Source organism: Podarcis erhardii (assembly GCF_964252035.2).
Source record: "Podarcis erhardii genome assembly, chromosome: 2".
Classification (NCBI taxonomy): Eukaryota; Metazoa; Chordata; class Lepidosauria; order Squamata; family Lacertidae; genus Podarcis; species Podarcis erhardii.
This window is the reverse complement of record NC_138498.1, coordinates 70,446,780-70,469,570: the sequence shown is the minus strand read 5'-3', so window position 1 is coordinate 70,469,570 and position 22,791 is coordinate 70,446,780. Positions and strand designations below refer to the sequence as shown.

The following is a 22,791-nucleotide window of genomic DNA, read 5'->3' as shown; positions in this document are numbered from 1 at the left end:
GGGGGGCAAGAAGTCTGGGAAAACTGCAGAGAGACCTATAGGGTCTCAATGGTTTCTCATTCTTGCCATATCCTTACCCCTGGACTAGCCTCTTCCAGCGTGGGTTGAGATAAGTCACCCAGACTGTAGTCTGCTCCTGGCGAGGTTGAGCCTGCAGGAGAACGGACCATAATTCCTGGAGGTCTTCGTGATGTGTTCTTAACTGCCTGACGAGCTGGAAAATGCCGAAAATTCAGTCAAGAAGTTCAAAGAATCACCTTGATAAATAAGAAATCTCAGCACAAGATGAAATGATCCCCAAAACACCATCACAAACATTCTTGGTGCTAATGAATTCCTGCTGTTTCTCCCAGCATAAAGAATCAGAATACGCAACTGGTAGCAAATTCTTCCTCAGTGACTTATTCATCACTAATCCAGGCAGCTTTTTTACTTCATCTCTTTTTCTCTTAGAAGAATCTCTCTGGCAGTTTGCCTTCCCTCAGGATTCTTGCACCATAACCTGGCATCTAATACTGAGGACAGTCTTTGAAGAAGGGAGAGGCTTCTGAAAATCATACACTGTCTTCCACTTCACAAAGGAAAGACTGAGGAAATCAGGCTGACCCAATCCATCTACCTGTAGACCTCTTTCTTCCTCTCAGCTCAATTGCACCACTAAACATGTTCACCTCCAGGAGTTTGGTTCTATGGGATCATAAACTGGCTTCCAACTAACCTTGATAAGCAGCATCTGTAGCCTTTCTCTTCACTTCTGCCTCCTCCTCTTCCATTCTTTTCTTCCTGAAAAAAATAACCAAGTTCAATGTTACACTAGGCTATTGGGTGCAAAACGGAGGTGCTTCCCATGGATGTCTTAGACAGATATCCCACAGTCCCTAATATAATAAGTAACTGCTCACAATTAAGCCATGAGGCAGGCTTTTCTGCCAAGACCTTAAAAATGTCAAGCCAGATATCAGGACCATTCCCCAAGAATGCCCTCAAAGCTCTTCTTCAAAAGCCACAAGGCCTTGCAAGCCATGGGATGAGGGAGAGAAAGTGAGCAAATGCTACAAAGCTTGGGCAATTACACCACATGGGGTAATGATGCCATAAAGCCAAGAAGGGTCAAGTTCAATCATTTCGTTGCAATGCTAAGAACTAAATCTGAGGGCTCGGATATGAAGTCCCAGAAAGAAAGAAAAGCTGTAGCAGGGAAATAATAAGATAACCCACACCACAATGTCATTGCACAGTTCCTCCAGCCTATGGTCCATGTGCCCTGCCTGGATCAGTTCTGCATCCCTCTTCAGCTGCCTGTAGAGACAACACAGATAGGTTTGATCCACGTTATCATTATTCACATGCCCTGAAGCAACCAGGGTTTTCAAGAGCTCCAGACTCCAAAAAATCTGATAGGTACCTGTACTTTTCCTGTGTCTCCTTAATCATTTTCTTTAACTCCTCAACCCGTTCTGCTGTCAGTTTTCTCACAATTACATCTTCCACAGTTTCTACCACTTCTCCCTTCTCACCACGCTTTCTTCTACACAAAAAAGGAGAAAACAATCTAGCAACCAGTAATGGCTTTCAATCTTCCCATATACAGCACATTTTGCCCTCACATATCCCACCTTATTCTTCCCTGTTCCAATTATCTTTTTCCCACTTTTGCTATTCTGCACCTCAGTGGAAATGCAATCTTAAAAAGATCACTACAGCCTAAGTATCAGCCAACCACTTTGGAAATTTGTATGGGAAATTGCAAGAAGCCTACCTTCCCAAACATTGTACTTTATATGATTTATAGGGACTGAAACACAAATAAACAGAACAAATGATTCAGTCACAAGACACAATGACATATGAAAAAGTGCTTGGCTTCTAAAGCTGAGTGACTTTTGCAGATTTAAACATCCTACTGCTCTTTCCCGGGGAATGATGTCGAACTGACCCCCAAGTAAAGCACAGGTTACAAAAATATGAGAAAGACATCTACTCCCCAAACCAGAATGCAGCATTCTGGAGGTGGGCAGGAGAGCCTGAGCTAATCCAGAATCCACTGGATTCCAAGCTGGCCTCATTGCTGTCATTTGATGGCAATGGGCTTGATTGCTCCGGCAGCATTCTGTCTGCCCCCCACCTGGCCAGCATGAGCTATGGGTCTAGATGGAGCTAGATGAGACTGTGGCTGTGCCCTTCTTTCATGTTTTGTGACTGCCCAGCCAGGGTTTGGATTGTTCTGCCAGTGCATTATCTTTCTTTGTAACCAAATAATTTAGCTTAGGGTAAAGTATGAAAGTTACTATAATTTCTGGGAGCCAGACTTAAAAAGAAAGATGGTCAGGAAGCAGTGTTTCAGGTACTTTTGTATGCTGTGTTCAAACTGTCATTCCTCTTCAGTTCTCAAATAGTCTATAACGCAGTAGTTTACCATTACACTGTATTTGCAATGTGAAGTCCTGTCCTGCCCTGTCCCACCCCACTCAAAGAGGTGGTTTGGCCTTTGAACTCACTTTGGGGTTTCGGTGGTCTCCAGAAGCTCAGAATATTGTGACGCACAATGCTAAAAAAAAGATAATAAAAGTGCATACAGATTTCAGAAGATAAATCACAACAAACAACAGTACGAATCTGAGTTGAGACAAAAACTTGGGGTAGTTTATATAACACACATTCCACATATTAAAGCTGTTTCCAGATATGTGGACTAGGAAGTATACTTTCCTGGCAAACAATTTTAAACGTGTTTTCTGCATTTAACATGCGATAGATCCTTACAGGGAGTCCCCTGAACAGGTATTCCCCATAGGTGAAATGAAAGCCCATTATGATGTGAAATTTAAGCACCCTACCTTTTGGGAAAACCAATCAGGTGGGCGGCCTGGCTCTGCAAAGGGTTTGATGGCTCTGCTGACAGAAACCCTAGAGAAAAAGAAGAAAGTTTCAAGATCTTCCCTCCTTTGCTGGGAAAATATAGTGGGGAAGGTTTGGTCACCAGTTGATTGGACTGGGGAAACTTTGACCCACAGACAATACAATGCTTTCTGAAAATGACTATGTTACATTGTGCCCCATAACTAGAGCTCATTTTAAGTAACGCTCCTCCCCCACATTGTGGTAGTCAGGAGGCCTATGTGAAGGTCCACAAAAATTGGGGAAAACTTCCTTCATCCCTCCCTTCTTTTCAGAAAAAAACAGGGGGTCTATTCCACACACACCCTGCCAAATCTCCTATGCTCTTCTGTGTTAGTATAACTTAGAAAAAATGGGTGAAATTGCACTAAGTGCTTGGGCCATGTTTTGAGAAACCCATCTCCCACATTTGGATTTTGTCTAAAGAAAAACCCAGCAACAAGTGGGTGGTTAGAAACAGTCAAAGGTCAAAGGCCTATAGCACCTCCCCTTTCTCTAGGAATGTGTGTATGTGCAATGGTAGTTATAAAGCCAAGGCTAGATTCAGCAGCATTTCCATGAGTGTGAGCTTTTATCATCTTGGTGGATGTCACATGCTGTATGGTAAAGTATAGCCTTCTGGCGGTTCCCTCATTGTGAGAAGCAAAGCTACAGGGAACCAGGCAGAGGGCCTTCTCGGTAGTGGCGCCCGCCCTGTGGAACGCCCTCCCATCAGATGTCAAAGAGATAAACAACTACCTGACATTTAGAAGACAACTGAAGGCTATTCAGGGAAGTTTTTAATGTGTGACATTTTGATGTATTTTTAATCTTTGTTGGAAGCTGCCCAGAGTGGCTTCCAATTATTATTATTATTATTATTATTATTATTATTATTATTATTATTAAATTATGTTCCAAGGCATAGCAGGAACTGTATTTAGCAACAGTTTTTATGTAGCCAACAGTTATATCCGTTTCTTACCAGTTTTGGTCTCCACTCCGCATGACTGAAGAAGCCAAGCAAAGTTTTTCCCGGACAGACCATGGCTCTGTAGGCCCAGCACTCAGCAACTTGTGCTCTGATGTGGAAAAAGATAAACATTACGGTGTTGCAACCTGCCCACACAGTTAAAAAGAACCCTCAAACTAAAATTAAATCTATCTCAATCCATGCTGCTTTTAAAAGTTTGGTTTTCAAGCCCCTACACCCTCCATGCCCCACCACAAAACAGCCACACTAAAAGTCAACTCAATGAAAAGTCTACTGGTAACTCAGTGGCAGAGAATATATGTTGCATGCAAAAAGTCACAGGGTCAATTTCCTGTTAACCTCAGGAAACATTCCCATCTGAAATCCTGAAGAGGTGCCTTCACTTAGTGGTAGGGAAGATTCCTGTCTGAAGCCCTGGAAAATCACTGCCAGTCAGTATGAACAATAAATAAGCTGTTTGTCTGGCTAAGCATAAGCCCTTTTACTGCCTCCTATGCCTTTATTCCCGGGTACCTCAGCTAAGGAGAAAACTGACCTGTCATCGGAGGCCTTTTAGACAAGCCACCTCCCAACCAACCCTTCTTAAAGTCATGTTAAAAGTTGCCTGACACCTGACACAACAAACGAAGCTTCGCTCAACCAAGAAACAGGCATCCTTCTCTAGGTTATTTTTATGGCGGGGCCAACCCTAGCTCCCCTCTCCGCGCCACGTCCCTCCTTCCCCAAAGAAAGACCCCCACTCACTACCCGTCCCCGCCGCCATCTTCCCGAAGACGCGAACAAGCGCGATGCTTGCTGGGAAACCTGCTCCGAGGAGGAAGGCGAGGGCGACGCTTATTCCTCAAAGTCGCTTTTCTATTGGATGATGGCAGAGCCGGCCGACCAATGGGGTGACCGGCAACAAGGTATTTTCCTCCCTATGAGCTCTATGGTTGCCTTCCCAGAGTTCCTTGCTCTGGGAGGGTTAGGAACGGAAGTGGCCGCACGTGGGTCCGCTTTCTTTCGGCGGCAAAGATGGGCAAAGCCAAGCACCAGGAGTCGAGGGAAGAGCCGGAGCCCGAGGCGACCCCGGAGAAGTCATACCACGAGCTGGTGGAGAACGTGAACGCCATCGCGCGGCCTCTGGCCTCCCGCAAGTTGACGCGCAAGCTGTACAAGTGCATCAAGAAAGGTGCGCGTGCAGGACGGGGAGGGGAGGGGAGGGGAAGGAGGGCAGTCCGGCTTTCGCGGGCGGTGGGGGCTCCGTCCAACGACCCTTGCTGGAAACTCTCCCGTTTGACTTGCAGCATCGAAGCAGAAGCAGATCCGGCGTGGGGTGAAAGAGGTCCAGAAATTCATCAACAAAGGCGAGAAGGGGTAAGAACTCCGCGCCGTTGCGACGCGATGTGCCTTCTTTCGCTCTCCGTGCCGCTGCCTGACGCTAGCAGTTCAGGTCTTGAATTCGGAGCCAGTCTGGTTCGCCAGGTCTGCTCCCTACTCTCGCCGTGTTAGGAAATCCTCTTTCTGTCTGTCTGTCTATCGGAGAGATATATAGACACGCAGTTATGTGTTGTTTAGACACACACACACAAAGCTTTGGAATCAGTAGATGACATTTTCTGAGATATCTTCTGTGTATCTGAAGAAGTGTGCATGCACACGAAAGCTCATACCAAGAACTGACTTAGTTGGTCTTTAAGGTGCTACTGGAAGGAATTTGTTTTGTTTTGACTATGGCAGACCAACACGGCTACCTATCTGTAACTATTTTCTGAGATACAGATAGGTAGCCGTGTTGGTCTGCCATGGTCAAAACAAAATAAAAAAAATCCTTCCAGTAGCACCTTAAAGACCACTCAGTTGGTCTTTAAGGTGCTACTGGAAGGAATTTTTTTATTTTATTTTCTGAGATGTTCAGGGTCGCAAGCTTTCAAATAATCCTCAACTAGTTTATAATCCTGTGATTCTGTTGGTGCAAGAGACAAAGGGACTGAAGGGACTCTGCTTTTAGTGCAGTCTTTGCCAAACTGGTGCCTTCCAGATATTTTGGCTACAGCTCAGGGCCCCAGCCAGCACAGCTGATGGGAGTTGTAATCCACAACACCTGAAGGGCACCTGATTGGCGAAGGCTGTGCTAATACAAGGGGAGGGAACCTTTATATTCCATCTCTTCTTAGTCACAGTTAGTATAGCTAATTTTCAGGGATTATCAGATTTGTAAAATTTGAAGGCCTTCACCCTTGAAGGCATCATCACCAGAGAAACAATCTGGTTGTGTGTGAGAATGAGTAAGGGTGTCTTGCATGCAAATGAGTATACTTTGCCCAGCAAAAACAGATTTTAATCCTTTTCATCAGACCTCGTTTTCAGTTGGCTCTGCATAGTAAGTTTTTTGCCTTGCATGGACCTACTTGCCTCAGTGAGCTATTTCACCTGCTCCCTTATGTGTGTACATGCATGCTTGAAATCTCTTATTTGTGCAAATGATGACTGCAGAGATGAAGCACAATTTGATACGTATACACAGGATTATACCTGTATTGCAATATCAAATATTTGGAAAGATTCATAATATATCTGTTTTAATGTGTTTGTTGTCTTCTCTACTTGCATTGCTCTGGTCTTATTTTTGTTGCTGATGCTGCATTGTCTGTCTCTCTTAGGATCACAGTTCTTGCAGGAGACACACTTCCTATTGATGTCTATTGCCACATTCCCATCATGTGTGAAGACAGGAGCCTTCCATATGTCTACATCCCTTCCAAAACGGTAATGTAGGGTGGGGAAGTAGGAGGCTTCCATTTCTTGTAGAATTTTTATTCTTCACCATAGACCTGCATCCTGATAAGGAACAGAAATCTTGGTTATTCTAGAAGAGCAGTTTCATGCAGCTGGCATTTATATAATTTCTCCATGTGAATTGGCACAAGGTCCGTTTGCTGCTTAAAGTAAAAAACTTGTATGTGAATTAGGAAACTGAATGCTGCTTTCCTATTTTTTTCTTTCAGGACTTGGGAGCAGCTGCAGGTTCAAAGCGACCAACGTGTGTTATCATGATCAAGCCCCATGAGGAATATCAGGAAGCCTATGATGAGTGTATGGAAGAGGTGGAAGCTCTTCCCCTCCCTCTGTGAAGAACATCAGTAAGAGATGCTACTAAGACTGACAAACAGGCACTTGCCTGGGCAGTAGCTTGACCCTGATTTTAGAGGAGCCGTGCAAGGAAGAGAATACTGCAATTGGCCCTGTCACCAGCCCTGTGGCTCATAGCCGCTTCAAGTGCCAGATATTAAGCAACTGATTTAGAAAGAAGTTACTGACTTGTCTTGCAGCAAGGGAAGTTTGTGAAGCTTGAGTGGGGGGGCGGGGAGGCGGAGAGATTAAACTCATTAAAACACTTGTAATGTTGTGTAGTGTCTATTACAACACACTATTTACCCCTACATACCACAACTTATCCTTGACAAGGTGAAGTGTTCACCAACTTTTACATTCTTCCACTTGAAGTAGATACATAAATGATTTTTAAATTTAATGTGTAAGCTGATCAATCCACATATGGTAGAGAAACTGCAATATCCCTGTTTTGGCAGGGCAGGTGGTGGCAGTGGGTGTCGTTTTCTCCCTTCAGCAGTGTCCGTCCCATTTATTTCAGTGTGAGAACTGGCATAGTTTGTTCCCCTGGGCTGGGGCAACAGGAGAACTTTGGGGCCTGGAGCTTCTCCCTTTTAAACATCCTTGGACTTTTAAAAGAAGCACCACCTGTGGAACTTTTCAGTCTCCTGAGAGGAGGATCTCAAGGTCAGCTTCTCTGCCCTTGAGAGATGCCCCCTACCTCAAAAGAAATAGCACCTCTGAGATGCCCTTCCAGGGACCATAGAAGTGTAGCCTTAGTTAGCCTCCAGCTATTTCCCTTCTCCAGTCTTATGTAATCTAGACCACTGTGGTGTAGTGTTGGACTAGGGCCTGGGAGTTCAGAGTTCAAATCCCCACTTGCCATGAAGTTCACTGAGTGACCTTGGACTAGTAGTCACTGCCATCAGGCTAATCTACCTCATAAGGTTGTTGTGTTTATGGGGAGGGAAAGCCATGTATGCCACCTCGAGCGCCTTAGAGGAAAGGTGGGATATATATTTACCGTATTTTCTGCTCTATAGGATGCACTTTTTCCCCCTCCAAAAATTAAGGGGAAATATGTGTGCGTCCTATGGAGTGAGTGCAGGCTCCTTGGCTTCAGCGATAGCAACGCGAAGGCTCCAAAGCGCAGAGGGAGCTGCCTGAAGCCTTTGGAGTGCAGCGGGAACTCGTGCTGCGCTCCAAAGCCTTCGGGTTCCTTTTGCTGAAGCCGAGAGAGCAAGACTCTCCTGGCTTCAGCAGAGAGGGAGAGCTGCGCAGCACTCCTTCAGCCAAGCGGGAGGAGAAATGGAAGGGGCTCTGTTTCTCCTGCCGCTTTGCTGAAGGGGCGCTGAGCAGAGAGGGGGAATTTTTTTCTTGTTCTCCCCCTCTAAAACAAGGTGCGTCCTATGGTCGGGTGTATCCTATAGAGTGAAAAATACGATAATAAAATAAAAATAAATAATACAAGTAAACACAGAATGCATGGTGAAGGGAGATGGACAGTTCTGTTAAGTCCAGCGGCAAGGGCCTTCTGGTGGTTCCCTCGCTGCAAGAAGCCAAGTTACAGGGAACCAGGCAGAGGGCCTTCTCGGTAGTGGCACCCGCCCTGTGGAATGCCCACCCACCAGATATCAAAGAGAAAAACATCTACCAGACTTTTAGAAGACATCTGAAGGCAGCCCTGTTTAGGGAAGCCTTTAATGTTTGATGGACTGTTGTATTTTAGTATTTTGTTGGAAGCCACCCAGAGTGAATGGGGAAACCCAGCCAGATGGGCGGGGTATAAATAATAATAAATTATTATTATTATTATTATTACTACTACTACTACACTTGTGTAAGAGTTTTGTTCTGCTGGGAGACTTTAAAAGCAATATTGTCAAGAACGTGTCTACTTTAAGGAAAATGTTTCTTTTCTGTTCTAAATATATCAACACCAAAAACCATACACAAGTTTGCTGAAAAGAAATTTATTTAGCTGTATTTCCATGCCATCCATCTCTATCCTGGGTTTAACAGTTCCTGGTGCCTCAGAGGAAGAAAAACTAAGAATACATGCAGTGTGGCATCATAAAAGTATCTTTAAACGTCTCCCTCCAGGCTAGTGCAGATCTTCACATCCACTGTTCTTCCAGACTGATACTCCAAACTACTGCATTTTTTTTAACAACAACAAAAATCTAATTAAAGTGCAACTTGTAGACACCAACTCCTGCGCCTACAGCTTTAAACTATTTACCTTCACCGTTCTAATAAAAATGGGCTCAGCTTTCAAAGCTAAGTTCAGACTTCAAGCAACACAGATTTAAACTCTGCCAGTTGTTTTAATATTACTTTCGGGTCTCATTCCAAGGGAGTTCAAATCTCTAAATCAGATTCAAGATCCCTGTTAATTATCCATACCCCCATTCTCCCATATTACAGAGCATTTTTAGGACCATTGCCTAAAATAGTTCACCTAGTCAGGTTCTGATGTGTATCTGTAACCTTAATGAGTACTTGCAAATGCTGTGAATTGTCAGCAACAGGGGAAAGGATTACTTCAAATTTCTTGAATAAAATAGACTGTATACCTACTTTTAAAGATGTCTCAATGATAGTTACTATTCTACCAGCTTTCTCAACCTGCACAAAGTCATGGTACTTTCTCCATTTTCTACTCCTTCACACTAGATAAAGCAGCTTAGCTAGGCTTTCTAACACTCAAAAGCAGCAAGCTGCTATCATGTACCTGTCATAAAGTATGAATTTCTTCAATACAGTGCTGTCCCAGTTTTTCCACTTGTGTTATTTTCATTAGGGAACAATACACCTTATTACTTATCCCTTGTTTTTTGAAGAGCTACACTGTGTATTAGTACACAGAGGGCCCAAACTCCACCTTTGTTGATTCAAATATTTTCACCATTGCATTTCCAACCTATTTTAAACTTTTCTTCAAAATAGCAGTAAGCCAAGTTTCCAGCATACTTCTCCCAACTTAAATTCCATCCTTCCCATTGTCAAAAGCACATATTGGGCAGTGGGAAGAGAAAGGCAGCTCTAAGACTCCCCCCCCCAAACTGATGGATTGAAACAGAAAAAAAGACCTAGATTTATCTTGAAGTGTTTTAAAAATAGCAACAGCTCTCTGTGTACTATTTGTGATACAAGCTGTATCTCAACAAGTAGAGCTATGCATGGGGAGAGTGTAAACCATCTTGCTAGGAAGGATCACTGCCAGTTAACGCTCCCAGGAAGAATCCTAGGAAGTTGTATGTTGCGAGGAGTACAGAATAATGTGGCTTGGCTTACAGTAGACATAAGATTGCTCTCCTCTGGCCCAGTGAGCTACAGTCAGTTCCCAGCGTGTAGCAGCTAATACTGTTCACAGCAGAAGACCATTCCTGCCAGCATATGCCACCTTCCATCAAGCATTATCCCAATAGCCTATTTTCACCAGAACATCTCCAAGGCATGCCATTATCAAAAGATTAGGCGTTTTCCATCAGCTGGGCTCTGCTCCATGGGACAATATGGACACTTCAGCCTGCACAAAGAAAGAAAGATCAGAATCAAAACAAGGCCTTAGAATTCTCATTGGCAAGTAGTCCTACCAGACCACTAAATCAGATAAGCAGGAAGCTGACCCAGACCCATACTTCCAGTAGACCACTAGCAAGTCCTGGTGTTTGGTCCACTACCTCACTCTCTTCTCTGCCCTGTTAACAAGTCTGATTTGGCCTTGGGCTTGCCAGTTACTAAGAAACTACAAGGAGCAGTGCTAAGGTCCCCCTTACTGTAGCAACTGCAGTATGACCTAATTACCCAGCAGAGGGCAGCAGACACAGTGAAACCAACATGTAGTCCCAAAAAATAAAATGATAGTGAGAAACTGCTTCAAGATGAAAGGGACTTCCTGGACCTACCATAAGATGCACCTAGTTTTTAGAGGAGGGAAACAAGAAACATGAAAGCAACACAAACCCTCTTGAGCAAAGAGGCAGGAGCGTTCCCGCTGTGCCCAAGAGGGTTTGCATGGCTATCCCTGAAGCATACCGTGCATACCGATCCCTCTTGCTCTTCTGGCTTCTGGGATAGCTGCGCAGCCTCTTCAGGGCAGCGGGATGAAGGCTCCCCGCTGCCCTGAAGAGGCTGCGCACGGCTAAGCCAGAAGCTAGAACAGTGAGAGGGAGCGCTGCGCAGCGCTCACTCTCACTGTTCTGGCTTCGGGGATAGCTGCACAGCTTGCATTTGCTCCATAAGACGCACACACATTTCCCCTAACTTTTTAGGAGGGAAAAAGTGCATCTTATAGAGTGAAAAATACAGTACATGGAAATGAGATGTGTGGGGAATCTAATCCTGTCGGGGTGACAACAGCATTTCACAGGTAGGAGACCCTGAATACTTCAATTTTTCAGGCAAGAGTTCATCATCCACAGCCTCCCAGAATGGAGGAAAGTAACAACAGTTTGTAAAAACCACTCACTTCCCTCCATTGATGAGCTTGTTAAGGGCATCTCGAGAAATAACATGCCCACAGATGAGCTTGATAGGTGGGTTAGAATCAGTTGTCTGCTGTCGCAAAATGGGACATGCAAAGACCGAGTGGTACCAGCATTTCATCCCAAGCTCAATTTCAATCTGATAAAACAAGCAGAAAATAATTAGGCCCATGACCTGGTTGTTACAGTTAACTCTCTTTCACAAAAATATCCCCACCCTGCAGCCCCTGAATGGGCCAGGCACTCACAGGCAGCTCATCTTTGTGGCTCCAGACACCTGTGCACTGTCTCTGCTCAATCACAGCCTTGATGTTCATCAGCACTGGCAGTGCTACACATCCTGCAGCAAAGCTGCCAAGAGAGAAGGAGGGAGGAGATAGCTCAGCACTGCTCAATCCACCGCCAGTCCCACCCATAACAAGCTTTACCTGACACTCAGAGGTGACTCCACTGAGAGACCTAACAGGGCACAGGCATCACGAGTGAATATCTCACAAATCTCAGTCCACTGACTCTCATCCAGAAGATGCCTATATGGAGAATTCTTAAGGCCCAAACGCAGGTACACCAGGCTGCCCATCATCACCTGGATCTCTGCAGATGACAAATGCAGGAAGCAGCACTCAGGTAAACATACTTTTGCTAACGGGGCTGGCCTGTTATGGAACCAGTTATTGGGAAATGGTTGATACCTATGACAATGACCAGGCTGAGTCAACAACTCCCAAGACTTCCCCTACTAAAAAGGGAAACTCCAAACACTTTGAAGCAACAAAATAGGAGCCCATTCTATTGGGTGCGGCAAGGCCCAGAGAAACAGCCTAAAGGCAAGAAAGCTCCTCCCAAGGAACAAGTAGCAGAGTAGGCTTCTGGAAACAGCCTCACCTTGCTGATGCAGGTGAGCAAAGGGCTGGAAATGGCGTGCGTAGCTCAGGGCCTCTAGCTCCTTGCCTGGACCGCCAGCAAGGAGCCTGATGAAGTGGAGTCGATGCAGCCGGAACTCCAGATTGCTGTTCATTTCTGCCAGCTGCTGTCGGTGGAAGACTGCCCAACTGAGCAAGAGACAACACTGCTCAATGCCATCATCTACATATAAAGCTGCCCTTAGAGTGGGTGCTGCTCCAATCCAAGTTACATATTTGTGGACGACCTGGTCTGAGGCAGGTTGCAGCAGCATGCTGTGAGCTCACAAATTCAGGTATCTTATTACAGGAATACCCTGGCCTTGTGTAGAAGATAATGAGTGAAAACAAAACAAGCAGAACTTCTCAGTGCTTGTTGGAAGAGAAAAGATGGCAGACCCATAGAGTGGATAGGCTCACTGATAATGAGGAGTGTGGTTCCCCCCAATGGCCCTTGCCATAGGCCCTACTTCAAAATCATTCTGTTAGGACTCTGTTTCCTCTCCCACTGTATTTCCTAAGAGGGGAAACAGAATATAGCTCATCATTCTTACCTCAGAGCAGGCTCCAGATCCTGTTTGTGCAGAGCTTCCAATATGCTGTTAAGTTCCAGGAATGGCTTTTTAAAGTCTACATCCACATTCACAGTGGATTCCTGTGGAAGGGCAAGCCAAATTAGAACAAGGCTCAAGGTAAGATATATATTCCCAGAGGGAAGCTGTCAAGTACATATCCAGCCTCTGCAGGTTGGATAGAACAGGCAGCAGAATAGGCAGCTTGTTGTACTTTGCAGTGGAACTGGCTGGCAGGTTCAGGCTTCTGATCCTCCTGCATTTGTAAGCAAGAAACAGAGACCTTTCCTGGCACATCTCAATGGCCAATACCAAGAAGCACCATAGCACAATGTAGAGATACAACTATCGGTTCCCATACACCATGCAAATAACATTTGCACTTCCAACTCCTCAAACCCCCTGTACCTGACACAGTTCCTCTGCCACTCCCAGCATCCCTTGTTGGTAGAGGTGCTCTATGATGGCCAACACCAGGATCTGCTTCTCTTGAGACTCCCAGACCATAGCAGGAACAATGCCACACAAATCAGCATCAAAATGCTGGAACAGAACAAGGAGTCAGTCATTCAAAAGCACTAAAGAAAGCCCCAGACCAAATAGTATTCCAAATCCCAGAACAATAAGTGGCTTTCCATCAGCACTGAGTACAATACTAGCTGTCATCCCATATCACTATGAATTTGGCAGTAGCTACAGACAGGTAGAGAAGTATATTGAAGTTTTGGACATAGTAGTGGCAGCCATATTACACCCCATGCAAGTCTTTTTTCAAATTCAGGGGCATTCTTGTCAGTAACTTGTTTCCAGTAATTTAAACAGTCTAAGAGAAAAGACGACAGGCAAGCAACAGAGCTTAGGAACATCAATAAAGCTTGTAGATCACGGATGTGGCCCTCAACCTAATTTCATTCTGGTGGCAAGGAGAAAAAGGGAGTGTCCTGCCCAGCACTATCATCATGCAGCTCCCCCACAGACTATCCTTGAGGAAACTATCAACAGAAAAAGCCCTACTCTTGTTGTTTATGAACATCATCAACCCGGAACTGAGGCTGAATTCAGAGCAAGGAATTGAATAGGTAGAAAGGCTTGTTGTGGGCTGGAGAAATGTGGATGCTCTTGATTTAACAGCAAAAGGAAAGCACATGGGTTAAGTCTTCCTCTCCATAGATACTGATGGGGAGGGACCCTAGGCCCAATCCTCAGTTGAGGCAGGAGAACTTCCTTCAATTTCTTAAATGATATATCAGACAACAGCTGAATTACTGGTTTCAACTCCAAAAACTTATTCATGATCTGGGCTTCCCACAGTGCTTGCCACTAGTTCTTCATCTTTGAGTTTAAAAAGGGGGTATAGTCATTTGATGGAACTTATGCATGTTGGAAAGCAAGGTGGGTTGCCATCCTGGCAACTGCAGAGAGATCACATTATCATGGCATGAACAGAGTTTGCAATGGTTTCTAGTCATGGTCACTATCAAGGCTTAAATAATATCCCTCTCCTTGGCAACAGTCAAGGAAATTCTCACAAGATTCAACTCTGATTCTTCTGCTTAATGTCCCCTGTGCTTTCACTCCTAGCCCTGCAAAACCAAAACTAATCCCATTTAAACTATGTCTGTGAAGAAGAGAAAAAAAACAGGAGCCACCCTTGTTTAGCCAATACAATGCACACATGTGTTTACTAGAAATACTGAACTCTGGACAATCTAATACAGTGGAACCTCGGGTTGCGAACATGATCCGTGCGGGAGGCACGTTCGCAAAACACAGCACCGTGTCTGCGCACGAGCATGACGCAATTCGGCGCTTCTGTGCATGCGTAAAGCATGATTTAGCACTTCTGTGCATATGCAAGTGCCGAAACCTGGAAGTAACCCATTCCGGTACTTCTGAGTTCGCCGCATCTGTAACCCGAAAACACGCAACCCGCAGCGTTCGCAACCCGAGGTATGACTGTATTCTTTTATGCAGAATTCTAGATTTCAGTGTTAACACAGAGGAAAGACACTGGTCCTGAAGGTTGGAAAAACAGGGAGACATTTGTGGGCCTGAGTAAAATCAGGCAGTGTGGATGTACTCAAAGCACAACACAGGAGAGAAGATGCACACTGCACTAATCCATAAAAGACCCATGTTTCAATAATGAGCTCTACATAGGATGATGGAGCATATGCAAGAAAAACATTTGCTCTCAAAACTCATCAAGTTTTCAGTTTTAAATGCTTGGGTTCCCACCTTGCTCCTGGAACCTACTCACCCTATCGATTGCTTTGCCCACACGAGAGATACTGCTGTGAATGTCTTTGTGGTCTGAAGCTAGGTTCTGCACTGTGTCTTTGATCTTCTTACAGCATTGGGACATAACCAGGGAGAGAGTAGCAGACAGTGGCGTTCGTTGCAAGGCTGCAGGAGAAGCAGAAATTATATCTTAGTGTGGTTCAAGAGTATACAGGTAACTCGCATCTTACACTTATTTTACTTACACAATTGCAGCTGTGTGCAGGGAGGTATTTAAAAAAGTAGTATAAACAGCAACAATTGGGAAACACTTGCCTGTGAGCACTCCAATTGGAGAACAGCCTTTACCAAAGGCGTTATGGGCTTTGAAGACACTCAAACTCCGGATGCAAGGGAGAAACGTGCTAAGAGGAAGGCATGCTTGGCAAAGCCACACTGTGATCAGCTCCCGCCCGAAATCCAATGTCCCCACTGTAGAAGGACGTGTGGATCCAGCATTGGCCTCTACAGTCACTTATGGACTCATTGTTAAAACCGTGTTTATGGAAGACAATCTTACTTCGCTACAACTGACCGCTAAGGAAGAAGAATTATTAAATACATGGAGAGCAGGGGAAACCCACTCTCCATTTGTTTATTCTCTACCCATCCACGCAAGGCTGTGATCACCGACTTACCTGGCTTTGGGAAGGCAGTGCTAGGGCTCTGGCAACATCCTGGAGCCCTCACACCCAAAGTTCCCGGGTTTGGACATTTTTGCATTTACATGTGGACTCCCAGAACTGAACCATCATGTAAGATGCAAGTTACCTGTAGTCTATAGAGCAAGACTTCTTCATTGCTTACAAAGTTGATCTGGAACAGGTAGGAATTAACAGAAGCCAACAGTTTCCCCCCAGATCTTAGTCTTGGGCGAAATTTATGTTCACCAGTAAGAGAACGAACAGATTATGGGGCTATGGGAGGGTGGGATCTTAATTTTATCTATTTATTATTACATCTATCCCACTTTTCTTCCAAGGAACTCAAGGTGACATACGTAATTCTCCCTCTTTCCTTTTTATCTTCAAAACAACCCTATGAGGTAGGATAAACTGAGAGTGTTGGAAATCAAGCCCATATCAGGAGAAACTGGCAACTCTCCAAGGCACCCGGCATGATTCCCTGTTGACCTCCCTGGCTGCATTCCCCAGCAAGATCCAGGCTAGGTCGCAATAGGCGATCCTTCTCAGCATGAGAAGAACACACCCCTCTTTCCTGCCCCCCGCCCCGGGCAGGGGAAAGAGATAGACAGAAACGTATTTACATGCTTTTATTTCTGTCTTTGCAGCATTACAAAAAACATGACTGCTCTCTTCAAACTCCAGCAGTCTAGTGACAAACACTTCCTGGACAGGAACAAACGGAAGAGCTCATATTACACTCTGAGCTAATTCCGGTGCTTCGCACTGTGAATTGACTGTCCCTCTGATTCCCACGGGCAGTCCCAACATTCCCATTATGTCTACTTTTCAAGCTAGCACTTTGCAGCTGCATTGCATCCATATCGTAACAGAGAGATAGTGACCAGCTCAAGGTCATCCGAGGAGCATTTATGGTCACATAGGGATTTATATACTGGTCTCCCAAGTCCTAGTCCAGCACTCTAACCATGACACCACACTGGCTTTTCCCACTGCTTCTAGAGCAGGAACACTCAAAACCAATTCTAGGAATCTTGCTGCTTTCAAATAGATGATATATAAATTATGGTATAATATGCTCCAAGAAAACAGGAGAACATTCTATAAAAGCAAAACACACATTCAACCTTTTCACTAATCTATTAGTAACATAAACAATAGCTTTCATTGGTTAACACAATCTTTGCTGTGCCAATTTATCATCATTAGTCCTAAGAGGAAACCTTGGTTCTGAGTCCTAAACAAACAACTTTATTAATAAATTCTGGTTCAGCAAACTCATGCCAAAATTTCCCTTTTGTCAGAGATTTCCTTGAAGTTTCAATGTACTGATAGTCTCCCAGAGACACTGTTCCAGCAAACAAAGAGGTAGAGGTTGAGGTTGTAAACATCAACTTCCCTACCAAGATGGATCACAATCTACCAGTACTGTCATTCCTGAAGATATTTCAGTACATCCTCCTCCACAGTTACTTCAGATTTGTGGGAAATTTGTATCTTCAGGTCAATAGCACTACCACTGATACCTGAACATTATGCCAACGTATGCCAAATCCCTACATTATGCCAACGTATACAATATTTATGGCTGTCTTCGATCAACCATTCTTTGGCTTCTGTTTCAAAAGGTTTGAGGACTTCATGACGGTACAGTGATACCTCGGTTTACAAACAGTCCTGTTTATGAACTACACGGTTTACAAACTCCACAAAACCGGAAGTAGTGTTCTGGTTTGTGAACTTTACCTCGGTCTACAAATGGAAGCTGAACGGTGGAAAGGCACCGGCGGCAAAAGGCCTCATTAGGGAAAGTGCGCCTTGGTTGAAGAACGTATTTGGTTTAAGAACAGACTTCAGGAACAGATTAAGTTTGTAAACCGAGGTACCACTGTAACCTGTTCCACGACTGGTCCAGACTCAGGCTGATGGCAGGGTAAGAAGTTAGAAATGTGTTAGACTGTGTAGCTACAGAATGGACAATACAAGTCCTATCTTAACCCAGAAACATGCTGACCACTGCACTGACCACTTCCTTTAGGAAGTACACAAGCTTCCAGCTACCACAAGGAGCACACCACACGCTCCACTGTCGGTAACTCAAGCTTACAATGCAACCAGATTTGTTCTGGTTCCTTGGACAGGGACTCACAATTAATTCACTTGTAAAATGACTGAAGCAAATGATGCACCCTGTAGCTACATTTCATTGCTTTGGGGCTCCAGGGATTACATATTCCCCCACCCACCCACCCTATATATCTGCCAGCTGAGGATAACACTTCACACATTTGATGCATCTAAAAAGAAAAGGAGCAGCCCTGCCACAATATCAAGTTAGCCTACCTTACACGACTGGGTGGCTGTTTTTACCCCCATAGTGTCCACATGAAGCTAGCCACTCTTAAACCTAAACTGGGCGACCTTGGGCCAACCGCTCCCCTTCAGCCTAAGCTCTACCTCACAGGGTTGTCGTTGTGAAGGACAAAACAGGTCAACCCCACTTGGAAGAACGGGATGTAAATGTAATAAATAATGTGGGTGGATCATTCTGTGCTCGGTGGGGCTTATATTTTCGAACTAATGAGAAGTACACTCGAGAAGCCGCCAGCTGCAGCCGCTCCCGACGCCGCCCTCGACCCTCCCGCCCTTCCTTCCTGGCTCCCTCAGAGGCAGGAGCCGACTGGCCACCGCCAGACGGAGGCCCCCGCGCGTACCTGCAGCGCCCAGCTCCTCCCTCAGTTGGCTGACGTAGCGCAGCAACTCCTCCAGACCTCGCTCGCAGTGCTGGCCGTAGCACAGGAACTTCTGCAGCACTTTGTCCAGCTCCCTCTCCACGCAGGCGCAGCGCTCCATCGCCCCGGCCTTGCCTCTGCCGCGCGCGCCCTGGAGGAGGCGGGACAAGAGCGCCCAATCAGTCACTGGCCCGGCGCGGCCATAAAGACCCGAGCCAAAGGGGAAGGTCTCAGGGAGGAAGAGAGGGAACGGAAAGGAAGCCCCCCCCACCCACCCCCGGCCTCCCTAAACGCTTGGTACTGGCCGAGAAAGGTACTGTGGCAGCCCCTTATGGGCTGGGAGTGTGTATTTCACGGCCCGGAGCGTTCAAACTGGGAAGGTGAGGGACACCATAGGCTTTAACCCGTCTCAGACATTCTCTGGGCGAGACTAGACCACCGTACGGTGGGGGGTGGAGAACACACGCACACCCCTTATATTACAGTGGCACATTCCTTTACTGGTCGGTGTGAGCACTGGACGGAACCATTTCCAGGGACAGGCGGGGTGGGGAAGGGGAAAAGAGAACAGCTAACCTGAGAGTCGCGGAATGAGACGTCAATCTTCTCCGGACCGACCGGAACAACAGAAGAATAATTGCGTATCAAGCCGCCTCCTTCCCTGGTGCGGTCCTATATAGGCATAACTGCTAAAGTTCTCTAATGATGGATCAAACCATCCTCATTTTCGGATAGGGTGTGCCTGGAATGAACCATCAACGGGCAACAGCTGGGTGGAACGGACCATTCTTGGCTCGGATGACGTGCAGTGCAGGACCGGAATGAACCATTTTTAGAGCTAATCAGAACCCACTTTTAGTTTGAAAGCCCAACGAAGTGTTTCTGCAGTGACAGATCAGGCAGAGGCTTGTCGGCTTGTGAAAAGTAGCTCATTATCTAAAAAGGTACCTATTAAGAACGACCAATCCTAGCAGGTTTAGTGCTCCAACTGGTGACACAGCCCTGGCATGTTTTACTATGGTTTTTCTGAAGCATTTCTGTTAATTCTTCAGCTCAAGGTGTCAGAGGTGATACAAACCTTTAATATTTGCTCAAGGAGCATGTCTACATAAATATTCATCTTGATTGCTGTAGTGAATTCTGCATGGGGCTGCCCTTGAAACTTCACCCAATACAAAATGCAGGTAGCCTGTTGGTTTATCTAGAGCCATATAAGCCCAATTCTGGGAGAGCTCTGGTGACATCCAGTAACATCTCCAACTTAAATCCAGTGTATTGGTTTTTACCTTTACTGTGCAACCCTATAAACATCTACTCAGTAGTAAGTCCCATTGCGTTAAACAGGACTTGCTTCCATTGGGGCAAGAAGGGAAAATAAGAAGTATCCCTGCTTTCCATCACCAATGGTACATTTATTTATTGGTGGCTTATATGAAGGCTTAACAACTCATTTCCTATATATTTATTCTTCTAGAGGCAAATCAGCAGTGGTCCCTTACTTTTTGGAAAACACTAGACTGCAGTCCGTTCAACTTTTATGAAATGCATATGGTGTCTCATTGCTCTTCTAAGGTTTTCAGCTGGGGCATTACATTGAAAACAATGAGCAACATGTGCCAGACATTTTATTTTCCTTATGTGTGCATTTCTTTTTCAATCACACCTTGATTAAAATTTGATAAAACAGCTAAACACCCAGCTCATGCACAGCAATTTGGCCATTGCTTATGCAGATGAATTGTGCTATGTTTCCACAATGCTAGTACAGCAGACTTGCAGTGGAGCATCAGTACCTGTTTGGGTGCCTCATTGTTGACAAAGGCGAATCCACAGGCAGTCCACTTTATAGACAGAAGCTACAGCAGCTGAAAAACAGGAGCTAGTCTACAGAAAACCTCTGACCTTGGCTTGTGACAAAAATGTAGTGTCCACATCTTTGCTGGATATAAACCACAAAAGTGGGAAAGGATTGTTGAGCAATGTTCACCTACAGGTCCAGGAAATGAAATAGCAGAACTGACACTAAGGAACGATCCCACCAGTGAAAAACACCAAAGTGAACAGTACATGTTTGTGACGCTGTCTTATGTCCAGCTGTAGTGGGAAGAAATGTAAAGTGGAGTGACACACTTGTCTCCACAGTAGGAAAAGCTGTAGAGACCAGGTTTCTGGGCTGGGGGCCAAGAAGGAAACACTGCTGTCATAAACCTTTGGAGGAAACACATGCCAAATGCAGGATGGCTGGAGGGGCCAGGACGTCTGAGCTTTCCAAGTGTTTTTGGATTGGAGCTGTAGCACCGCAGACTTCTTTGTATCAGTGGCACCTGCCCAGGCCCCATCGCCTTCCAGGGAATGAATCAGTCCTGTGGAATTCAGGAAACTGGTTTGTCCAGCAGCTCTAGAAGGCAAGCACTACTGCTCCCTGTGACGCCTCAACTCTTCCCTGTGGCATCTGAGCTAGCAGCTTGGTTTCTGGCTTTGCTGCCAAGTTTTGGTGCCGCCCTCTCCTGGGTTGCTCCTCAACTCTGCACAGCTCTAATTGATGGGTGGAAACCTGCTTTGGGGATTTTGGATGAGGCGCCAACAGAGCACTGGACTGGTGTGGGCACAGTGAAACAAACAAGGGATTTCAACAGCCGGCTGTCCGACAAGAAAAACAAGCCAAGCCTCTGCAGTTTCCTGGGACCAGGGAAGTCCAATTCAACTGGAATTGTAGGAAGCACGTTCCCAACCAGGCCTAGTATTTTTATGCAGCCTGGTGTTCTTATGCAATCTATTTTGCAATTTCTTCATTAATTTCCATTCCACCATTCACTAACCCAGGCCTTTGGCTTGTGGCTTGGACATGAGCCAAGTATACATCATAGGTATCCAATAAATACATTAGATTTCTAGAGGTGGCGGGGCCACAGTGAAGCTCAGCCAGTTTCTCAGGCTAATAAATTAATTTGCTTAGCTGCTTCAGTTGCAGTATAATTTAGAGAAATTTTTGCAGGGAAGGAAGCTGTGTTATATAAGACTGGATATCCCACACCCAGCACAATATTTGGTCATCAGATCTGTCAAATCCTCTACCAGCCAGCAGATAATTATTTTGTTTTCTGCTCTTGCTAGTTACGCTGTACATTTCCTGAATTCAAATGGCTTGGGCATGCCAAACTCTCTGTGCTCACCTCACACTTTTCTTGCCACTTGGGTGAGCAAACGCTGTTCTAAAGCAGGAAGAGAAGCTGCAGGATGCTAGAAACCACAATCAATCCTTTCTCCATCATCTCAGATTGCAGTCCAGATAAAGGATTATACTGACTTTCCACCCTTGAATTCAGAAAAATGCTTCAAGAAGATTCCCTCTTATCACCACCCCCTCCCTACCTGCCCACCCACCCACCCACCTCCCTCCCGAAGAAACAGAGGCAAGAGAGTCATCTCCATTATTGTCTTATGCATGGCCCCATTTCTTCTCACTGCTCTAACTGGCCTAGGTAAGACTGCAAGAACTGGTTGTGGAGCAACGTAAGCATGTGTATTGAACGTTCATTACAGTATAAATGCCATGGTCAACAATAGCAGAAATGTTAGGGGATACTACAGTGGAAAGAGAAAGCAACAAACGTGGAGCCAAAGGTGTCGGGCAGATTTTTATTCCAGGAATTGCCAGGTAGAACTTCCATTTCAGGACTCATAACTCTGGCCCAGAACCTTCAAATCCAAAAACTGGGGCACCAAGCAGCAACAGAACAGAGGGACAGAACAGTGCCACCCCCATTCTCCCCATTGCCTATGGAAAAACTGGCTCAAGCCCAGATGACCCTGCCTGCCCTCTGGCCCTCTGGATGGATAAGCCCAATTGCTTTGGCTTTCAGTGAGCTTTTGGACCAGACGTACACATTCTGGAGCTGAACATCTTGTCACTTACAATACAAGGCACACACAACTGGAGCTTCTAAGACAGGCACAGCATGAGGACCAGCAGCAGAGCAAGCCAATCGGGTGCCTGGGGTGGCGCGTGTGCCCTGTGCCCAGGGGCGGCGCCAGCTGAAGCAGGATGCTCCACGGGGCCTCCAAGGAGTCTGCCTGCTCCCACTCAGCCGCCCTACAGCTGAGGGGGAGGCGGTGGGCAGACCGTTTGGGGTAGAGTGGAGCCTGTGGGCGCCCAAGCCACTTTGTCACTCCCAGGAGAGACATGTGGCTCAGGCACACTGCAGGC

The 22,791-nt window shown here is 45.7% G+C and overlaps 3 protein-coding genes across 8 annotated transcripts in view; 1 reads left to right on the top strand and 2 right to left on the bottom strand.

Annotated features, from left to right (window-relative positions):
* Positions 1-4,737, bottom strand: part of BRD8 (bromodomain containing 8) — a 28,995-nt gene extending 24,258 nt beyond the window's left edge. For 2 of the 5 annotated variants that reach the window (XM_081848597.1, XM_081848598.1), the window contains exons 1-8: positions 4,616-4,737; positions 3,863-3,959; positions 2,838-2,907; positions 2,499-2,548; positions 1,406-1,528; positions 1,219-1,299; positions 719-783; positions 78-214 (exon numbers count right to left, since the gene is read on the bottom strand). In XM_081848597.1, the coding sequence (XP_081704723.1) occupies positions 78-214; positions 719-783; positions 1,219-1,299; positions 1,406-1,528; positions 2,499-2,548; positions 2,838-2,907; positions 3,863-3,959; positions 4,616-4,634 (642 nt within the window). In that variant the 5' untranslated portion in view covers positions 4,635-4,737. Of the gene's footprint in view, positions 1-77; positions 215-718; positions 784-1,218; positions 1,300-1,405; positions 1,529-2,498; positions 2,549-2,837; positions 2,908-3,862; positions 3,960-4,615 lie in introns of those variants that run through there. The other 3 variants (XM_081848595.1, XM_081848596.1, XM_081848599.1) reach the window with 3 other exon arrangements.
* A 74-nt stretch (positions 4,738-4,811) lies between these two features.
* On the top strand, positions 4,812-7,254 carry NHP2 (NHP2 ribonucleoprotein). The gene is made up of 4 exons (XM_081848602.1): positions 4,812-5,042; positions 5,158-5,227; positions 6,514-6,619; positions 6,859-7,254. Exons 1-4 carry the CDS (start codon positions 4,886-4,888, stop codon positions 6,982-6,984), a joined length of 459 nt encoding a protein of 152 aa, XP_081704728.1. The 5' UTR covers positions 4,812-4,885; the 3' UTR covers positions 6,985-7,254.
* A 1,667-nt stretch (positions 7,255-8,921) lies between these two features.
* Positions 8,922-19,499, bottom strand: RMND5B (required for meiotic nuclear division 5 homolog B). 2 transcript variants are annotated; one of them, XM_081851629.1, is made up of 10 exons: positions 19,161-19,499; positions 18,567-18,735; positions 15,189-15,334; positions 13,337-13,471; positions 12,911-13,011; positions 12,340-12,506; positions 11,883-12,048; positions 11,703-11,805; positions 11,439-11,593; positions 8,922-10,496 (listed from the first exon to the last, which is right to left on the bottom strand). In XM_081851629.1, the coding sequence occupies exons 2-10, from the start codon at positions 18,703-18,705 to the stop codon at positions 10,433-10,435; spliced, it is 1,176 nt and encodes a 391-aa protein (XP_081707755.1). In that variant the 5' UTR covers positions 18,706-18,735; positions 19,161-19,499; the 3' UTR covers positions 8,922-10,432. The 2 variants fall into 2 exon arrangements, with proteins under 2 accessions (XP_081707755.1, XP_081707756.1); XM_081851630.1 differs by lacking the exons at positions 18,567-18,735; positions 19,161-19,499 and adding an exon at positions 15,847-16,089.
* Positions 19,500-22,791: the final 3,292 nt, after the last annotated feature.